The following is a 9,350-nucleotide window of genomic DNA, read 5'->3' as shown; positions in this document are numbered from 1 at the left end:
CATAGCCCAGAACTCGCTTAGGTCACCCTTGGTGTCAGGTTGAGGAGCACATTGTCTGGGCACCTGACCACTGGTGCTACAGAATCGCTTTTTTCTCCCCGAGCAAAGGGTGCACTCTGTGAACAGTCCCAGGGTCAGCACCCAGGGACGTCCTGGCAGACACACAGACCAATGGAACAGAATTAAGAGCCCAAAATAAAACCACATGTATTTGGGCAACTAATTTTTGACAAAGGAGCCAAAAATACACAATGAAGAAAAGAAAGTCTTTTCAATAAATGGTGCTGGGAAAATTGGAAAGCCACATGCAAAAGAATGAAACTAGACCACAGTTTGTGCTTATGTACAAAAATTAATTCAAAATGGATTAAAGACCTAAGATATGAGATCTGAAACAATAAATTACATAGAAGAAAACATAGGTACTAAACGTGTGGAGCTTGGTCTTAGAATTTGATCCCAAAAGCAAGGGAAGTAAAGGCAAAAATAAATGAACGGGACTATATCAAACTAAAAAGCTTCTGTACAACAGAAGACAAAACAAAAAGGCACCTAACCAAATGGGAGGTGATATTTGTAAACAACAGTTTAGTTTGCAAACAAAGCATTAATAACCAAAAGTATAAAGAACTCATACAACTCAATAACAAACAAACCAACAATTCAATTTAAAAATGGGCAAAGGATCTGAACAGACACCTCTCCCTGGAAGACATAAAAATGACCAACAGACATATGAAAAGATGTTCAACTTCATGAGCTATTAGGGAAGTACAAAACTGCAATGAGATACCAACCACCTCACACCTGTTGGAATGGCTATCATCAACAATATAGATAATAACAAGTGTTGGAGAGGTTGTGGAGGAAAAGAAACCCTCATTCACACCGGTGGGAATGGAAAACAGTATGTGGTTCTTCAAAAAATTAAAAATGGAGTTACCATATGACCTTGCAATCTCTCTTCTGGGTATCTCCCTGAAAAACTCAAAAAACATTTATGCATACAGATGTATGCTTCCCTTTGTACATTGTATAATTAATCATGGTTGCCAAGACATGGAGACAACCAAAGTATTATTGATAGACAAATGGATGAAGATGTGGTACATAAATACAATGGAATACTACTCAGCCATAAGAAAAGATGAAATACTGCTATTTGTGACAACATGAATGGACCTTGAGAATATTATGCTAAGTGGAATAAGTCAGTTAGAAAAAAACTAAGAACCATATGATTTCACTCATATGTGGCATATGAAACTGAAACTCATAGATCATATGGTTACCAGAAAGAAGGGAGTGGGGGGCAGTGAAATGTAAAGGGAGCCAAATCGATGGTGATGGAAGATGATTTGAGTTTGGATGGTGGGCACACAAAGCAATATGCAGGTCATGTATCATAGAAATGTACACTTGAAATACATATGATCCTATTAACCAATGTCACCAATAAATTTAATAAAATAAATAATTGAATGAATGATTAAATGATTTTATCAACAAAAGACATTAAAGGTAATTACTATATTCTTATCACTATTCTATTGTTCTGCATTAAAACTATCCTATTCTCCAGAAGAGCTTAAAGTTATCAATATATGGCATACTATGAAAAAACATAATATACAGCAAAGGAACTAAAACACAAGTTGTGGTGTTGTTTTGGGGTTTTGTTTTTTGTTTTGTTTTTGAAGTGTTGGTAGATTTACCAAATAAGTGGCTAAAAGGGAATGAAATCAAATATATTCATTATATAAATAACAAAAATACAAATAATACACAGTTGCAAAGATGGTAATATTAAATGAGGTATGGTATTTCTTAAAGCAGTTTAAACAAAGGGTACAGAACATAGAAAATTATAATCATAGTGGAAGAATTTAAAAAATATGGTTTATTATGTTTCCTCGATGCCATAGCACTAATCTTCTTTATATGTTTCATGTAATTGCTATACAACTATATGAGGTAGATGCTTATTTTATCTCTGTTTTTAAATATTATCAAATTGAGGGGAAGGGGAATCAAATAGCAATAAAGCTAGCCAAGCAATGAATACTGGACTTGACCTGAAGCAGTCTAACTATAAAGCCTGGATACTTAAATATTAAGTGAATAGACTACCTGGAAAAAATGTCATGAAGTCTAAATTCTACCACAGTAAGAATGTTAGTTTGCACATCTATTAGGAAGTCAAAGAAAGATTACCAAATATTTCTGGTACTCCAAAATAGAAAGCTTCACACTCTCCCCATATTTGAATTATGAAGCGAGAATGGTGAATTCAGAGATGTTAGTCTGCATGTTTAACAATGGGTGTGAGCTTCTAATGATAATAAGCAAGGGGAGATAAAAAGTTTCAAAGCATAAATATCAGAACACAATTTTTACATATCCAAATTATAAAACAAGTCCACAGATTTTAGGTTACATTTTTTAAAAAAATAATAAGAAATAGATAACTGGGTTGGGAATCTAGTGTCAATGAACTTGTAAGTCCCTGGTACTGGGACAATAAACTATTTCAACATTGTTGCTAATAAGAAATTTCAGATCTTGTTTCTTGATACTGGGTTCCAAGTCATCTAATTAATAAATGAGGCAGAATCAATGCACATGGTAGCCTGGTAATTTGGTAATATTGACTAGTATTTATCAAAATGGGAATTCATGACCTCAATTTTAACAGACAACAGACTTCATGATATTAACTTATTTTAAGAAATACACTCCTCCTCTATCAAAATTTCTCCAGAAAATGGATCAGCCTTAATACTAAAATTAGAGCCTTCACACCAATTCAAGTTCGTTTGTTGAGACATTTGCTCAATATTGTTTAATATTTAAATATTATTTCTACTCCTTTATCTAAATGAACAATAATTCTATAATTTGATTGCGTTATAGAGGAGATACAACATTGATCACCTATTCTATGAACTCACAGCTACACACATAATCAAATGGCTTCAAATTGCCTGGTATATGCTGGACATCATTAGGTTCTCTAGAAATTTTTTCTATATTATTTACTTTTCTTTTTCCTCTTCCTTTACTGTTTACTCTGTATTTGTAATTATCCTCTAAAAACACATACCTAGGAGGAAATTAATTTGTTCTCCAACATTTAATAAATAAAAAAGCTGAAATAACTTCTCAAATTAGAATTTTTGGGATTTATAGACATCTAATAAAATACCTTTCAGGTAGTAAATGCAATTTAGTTTGTGAGAGTGACAGCAGTTAATTATTGTCCTTACATTATCTCCATTTATTCTTGAATGGATTCTTTTATTGATTGACCCAACTAAAATTAAGCAACTTTGACCATTAGTATCCTAAGAACATGTTCGCGTATTTTCTTGGTCCTTACTCTATACACAATGGGGTTGGGAAAAGGGGGCACCAAAAGGTACATATTTCCAATAAAAATATGGACATGTGCAGGCACATGTTTCCCAAAACGGTGAGTAAAAATGGAAAAACCTGCTGTGGAGTAGAAGACAAGAATAACACAGACGTGGGATCCACACGTGCCCAAAGCCTTAAAGCTGGCGCCTCGCGATGGCAGGCGGAATACACAGCGCAGAATAAAGGCGTAGGACACAGCAATGAGAACCGCATCACACGAACCGATGATTGTAGCCATACCGAGGCTATAACGTGTGGTGGCTCCTGTGTCCATACACGCCAGCTTCACCACAGCCATGAACTCACAGTAGGTGTGGGCAATTCTTCGAGTCCTGCAGTAGGGCAGCTGTTTGAGCAGGATGGGATGTGGAGAAAAGAAGGCTATGCCCCGAATCACCACAATGATACCCATTATAGTGATGTGAACGTGGGTGAGAATGGTGCTATGGCGCAGTGGATGACAAATGGCCACATAACGGTCAATGGCCATGGCCAAAAAGAAGCCTGATTCCATGGCAGTAAAGCTGTGGATGAAGAACATTTGGGCCAGGCAGGCATCAAAGGCAATGTCATGGGCTCCAAGCCAGAAGAGACAGAGCATGCGGGGCAGCGTAGACGTGGAGAGGACCAGGTCAGTGACCGACAGCATGCACAGGAAGAGGAACATGGGCTCATGGAGGCTTCGCTCTGCCCTCACCACAGCCAGGATGGTCACATTCCCCACCACAGCCACTATGTACATGGAGCAGAAGGGAATCCCAATCCAGACATGCAGGTGCTCTAATACTGTTATTAAACTAGGATGTTATGTGTAATTCCTGTGCTAACCACAAAGAAAATATAAAATATGCACAAAAGGAAATGACAAGGACTCAGAAGGTGTCATTACAAAAATCAACTAAACACAAAGGAATGCAGTATGGGAGGAAATGAAGAGCAAAAATGTTATAAGACACACAGAAAACAAAAATGGCAATAGTAAGTCCTTCCTTATGAGTAATTACTTTAAGTGTAAATGCTTTAAACTCTCTGGTCAAAACACATAGAATGTCAGAATGAATTAAAACACAAGGATGTAGACTTCAGTTTACAGTTCGGCAAGTGAGAAGTTGGAACTTTACACTTTGCCTTAACGGTAAAAATTTGAACTAATTGAAAAATCAACAACTCTTCTTATATCTGTAAGAAATCAATAAGTGAAGATAGGAAATCACAATTTAACAGAGCAGAAATCTCGATAAGAAACAGTGCCAAGGCAGGAAAGTGAACTGTTATTAACTAATTGCTGGAGGCTTAGTGTAGGCAAGCCTGAGAGATAAACTCTAGGGCAGTGGTTCTCAACCTTCCTAATGCCGCGACCCTTTAATACAGTTTCTGTTGTTGTGGTGACCCCTATTTCATTGTTACAAATTGAACATAATTAAAGCATAGTGATTAATCACAAAAACAATATGTAATTATATATTTTTTCCGAGTCTTAGGCGACCCCTGTGAAAGGGTCATTCGACCCCCTAAGGGGTTGCGACCCACAGGTTGAGAACCACTGCTCTAGGGGGACCCAGTCATTGCTGAGTCCTACAATTTTGAGTTTTGTCTCCAGGAGCTCACTATGTCCTCTGAATGATACCACAGAAAAATCTGCTCATGCTTTTGGCAGGGTGAGGGGAAAAGGAACCATTTTGAAAAACACCAGACCATTCTATTCTTCTTCACAAAGTCTACCTGCTAGTTATTTTAAAAGGAAGAGAGGAGAGAGAGGGAATGAGAGAGAGAGAGAGAGAGAGAGAGAGAGAGCGAGAATAGAGAAACATCAATTGATTGCTTTCCACTCACACAGACCAGGGATGAAACCCACAACCTGGGTATGTGCCCTGACCAGGAATCAAACCCACCACCTTTTGATGTATAGGATGACACTGCAACCAACTGAGCCACACCAGCCAGGGAACCTACTAGGTAATGATTTACTATACTAAGTAAACTTGATAAAATACACTAAGTCTCACACATGAACTTCTATATGCATTATTTTACTATAGTCTTGACATAAAAAGAGCTGATTAATGTAAAATATATAAAATTGAAAATAGATCACATATGAACAGTTATCTGAATATGATCAATATGCTATAAGATGCAGTAGAGAATAACACCTTTTTTCTATTCAATATATGATGCTGAGTAAATGAAATATTCATATGGGAAAAAATTAACCTTGATTCCAACCTCATACCATGGAGGAGGAGCAGAGTTTTCCAACCCAAAATATACCTCTGTGAGATATTGGTTATTTTAAGCTAGTTATTTTTAAGAAATGAAAGATTCAGGAAAAACCACTGACCTTCCCCTTAACTGCCTGAAAGTATTTAGAGACCTGCTCCAGCAAGGAAGCTGTCATCATAGATAATGATAGTTTAATATGAACTAGTGTGTGATAGATATAGTGAGAAACCTAGAAGGCCCATTTGATCAACGTCTTCTCTGTGTCTCATTGTTAGAGATGGTCCAACAAAAACATTTGTCAACATTAGAATGTCAAAATCTGTAGAGAATTTTAATTAATATTTATTCATTTCAAAGAGAGAATATGCCTGGAAGCAAGATCTCAACAGACTGAGAAATATGCTTTGGAGAATAATACCTTGCAGTTTCTTTTATGCATTTGAGGTTCAGGAGGGAACATAAGGAAGATTGCATGAAGGTGGATGAAAGCAAAGTGGAGATTGGATTACAAACCAGTTAAGAATATGAGTCTCAGGGTCATGCTTTAGTAAGAGGGGTTTGAAAGGAGGCATTTCAAAGGAGTGTCAAACTAGATTCACAGAAACAATGAACAAGGCTTGCTTAAGGCAAATATGTCTTTTATTGAAGACGTTATATATTCCATGGTGACTACCCATGGTGATAGGGTGATGGGGATGGGGGTTGAAACACAAGGAGGAGATGGGGGTGGGGGAGTTAAGGTGCTTAAGCCAAGGCCTTTCCTAGGGTGTCCACAGCAAAGGCAAGGTAGAGAAGGGTGAACACTTTAGGATTAGCTAGTCTGAATAATTTGGATGGACTTTGAGTATAGGAGTGGCTTCTACTTGCCTGGTACCTAGAATGCTTAAGACAGATGACTATTGCCTCCTGGAGTGCATGGACAGATAAAGGGGGTATGGATTGGTTTGTTTGTGCAGCACAGCTATGCTCCTGGCTGGGACCTTTGCTATCTCTAAGAATATTCTAGCCCAGATAGGGAGGGGCAGTCTCTCCCCAGGGAGAAAGGTGTTTTAAGATGTCAAAAATCACAATATACAAAAAATTACATACATGTATATGATATGTACATATATAGATGTGTCTGAAAGTGACCCATAATTTGAGATTTCCTGGTTCTTATTTCTTGGAATCAACTCAGAGGTACTAAGTATTTCCTGGCTACCTGCCCTCAGGCTAGGGTTTTATTTTTCCCATAAAAGAGAGCTGGGTTTCAGCAGTGTAATGACCTCTCTAGGGCAAGGTCTGAAAATTGCACTGGGATCAGATAAGATTCTAAAGCCAAGAAAAGCAACAGCTAATGACAGTCCATGAAAGACACTTAGTAGCTAATACCTTTCAGAATCCAAAGCCTGGCAGAAAAGGGCTCTTCCATCCACTGATTCTACATTCTAGCCAGCTATCTGTTTTTCTGGGTAAGTTTCTTCTCCATGAATTGGGACCTGTGTAGTGCTCAGAGTTTCTAAATGCAGCAAATTTTTAAAAATATATTTTTATTGATTTCAGAGAGGAAGGGAGAAAGAAAGAGAGATAGATAGATCAATGATGAGAGTGAATCATTGATTGTCTGCCTCCTGCAGGCCCCACACTGGAGACTGAGCCCACAACCCGGCATGTGCCCTGACCAGGCATTGAACCATGACCTCCTGGTTCATAGGTTGACACTCAACCACTGACCCACACTGGCCAGGCTAATTGCAGCAAATTTTGACAGAAGTGGAAAGTGCAGTGAATTTAAATAATCTTGATCCTGCATCTCTCAGTCACAAAATTTCCTTTGGCATGTCACCTTTTTCCTTCTTATTCAAGTTTATCATTAATAAGAAGACAGATCATACTCATGTCATTTAGCGATAGAAGAGATGCAAAGATGATCTATTACTATCTTCTTAATTATATTTGAAGAAAACTCAGAACTGGCACATTCCAGTTAATTAGTGGCAAAGCAAGATAAAAATAAGGTTTCCGCTTCCTTTTCTAATGTTTTCCTACAAAGTAGCTCTAATATTGCTTAGTTTATTAAAAATAAGAGGAGATGCTCTTGTGGTTTGGAAAGTGTGTGTGTGTTTGCAGTTTGAGCAGGAGAACTTTAAAAAATATAAGTCAAAGCTAGAAGCATCCTGTTACTTAAAGAGCTTTGGTGTCTGGTCTTGTTGCTACTGTAACTACAACTCAGATCTTGTCCCCTGAAATACAGTCTATTCTTTATCTAGGGCATTAAAACTTCATTTGTTTGTTTTTTCTGTCTGTGTTTTTTTCTTTTTCTTTTGTTTCTTGTTTCTTACTTTACCCTGTCTCCATCTCCACTTAAGATTTCTTTTTATTCCTTTTTCTTTCTCCTTCAAGGAGTCCAGCAATTAACACTTTCTGATCTGATTACCATAGAAAGACAAGTTGCATAAAATGCATGCTTTGGATGTCTTAGAAGCTATTTTTAAAAATCTAAACACTTTCAGAAAACTGCTTTCCCTATTCACATGTTTTCCATCTACCAAGTAAGACTTTTACGGGGAATATGATTATTTTTCAGGTGAAGTGGCTAAATCAATTTAAATAAGTGAAATACTAGTATGTTGACTCTACCAAGGTCTCCACATCACTAGAGGTCATTTCATCTGCTACATGAATGTCCAATCTTATAGATCAAATTGAGGACAGTTATTCTGTTCCCAGAATTTTCATCATCTTATGGATTTTTTGTCTTTTCTTCAGAAGGTTTCCTCATTTCTGAATTTTGTTTTAGATGTCCTTAAGAAGGTAATAATGTGTCTGTCTTCACAAAAGTTCTCTAAAAGTTCTGACAAACACTAGCTACCAAAAATTAAGTAAATACTTTCTTCCATACTTTGTGCTGAATTTTTCATGTATAAACTTATTTAGCCCTTCCAATAATTCAATGAATTAAGTGATGTTATTATTCCCATGTATAGTTATGTAGGCTTAAGAAATGTGGACAAGATTCCATGTGAGGTAAATATGTAGATCCAGCATTAAATTATGTTATATTTATAAATTCCTATCCCATGATTTTAAATACTGGCTTTTTGTTTGCTGCTTACTTGGATTGGTTTTTCTGAAAGATCAGTCAGATGCAACCACAAGAAAAGACAGAGGAAAGGCTCAGGAAAATAAGGTCATTAAACCAACAGGTCCTAAAGACAGGAGGCACAGCAGGCCTTGCAGGATCAAATAAAAACCACCAAGGTGATATGGTGATGGTGATGGGGGTTGAGACACAAGGAGGAGATGGGGGTGGGGAGTTAAGGTGCTTAAGCCAAGGCCTTTCCTAGGGTGTCCACAGCAAAGGCAAGGTAGAGAAGGGTGAACACTAGGATTAGCTAGTTTGAATAATTTGGATGGACTTTGAGTATAGGCGTGGTCTCTACTTGCCTGGTACCTAGAATGATTAAGGCAGAGGAATATTGCCTCCTGGAGTGCATGGACAGATAAAGGGGGTATGGATTGGTTTGTTTGTGCAGCACAGCTATGCTCCTGGCTGGGACCTTTGCTATCTCTAAGAATATTCTAGCCCAGATAGGGAGGGGCAGTCTCTCCCCAGGGAGAAAGGTGTTTTAAGATGTCAAAAATCACAATATACAAAAAATTACATACATGTATATGATATGTACATATATAGATGTATACATATATAATATATAAGGTGATATATTATA

The 9,350-nt window shown here is 37.2% G+C and overlaps 1 protein-coding gene across 1 annotated transcript in view; it reads right to left on the bottom strand.

Annotated features, from left to right (window-relative positions):
• Nucleotides 1–3,319: 3,319 nt before the first annotated feature.
• Nucleotides 3,320–9,350, bottom strand: part of LOC102249402 (olfactory receptor 52D1-like) — a 7,175-nt gene continuing 1,144 nt past the window's right edge. Inside the window, exon 2 of the mRNA XM_005863048.1 lies at nt 3,320–4,203. Coding sequence (XP_005863110.1) covers nt 3,320–4,203 — 884 coding nt within the window. The remainder of the gene's footprint in view (nt 4,204–9,350) is intronic.

This window comes from Myotis brandtii, unplaced genomic scaffold, assembly GCF_000412655.1.
Source record: "Myotis brandtii unplaced genomic scaffold, ASM41265v1 scaffold1704, whole genome shotgun sequence".
Lineage (NCBI taxonomy): Eukaryota > Metazoa > Chordata > Mammalia > Chiroptera > Vespertilionidae > Myotis > Myotis brandtii.
Note: the sequence above shows the minus strand (reverse complement) of the source record. Positions and strands in the feature narration are given on the sequence as shown.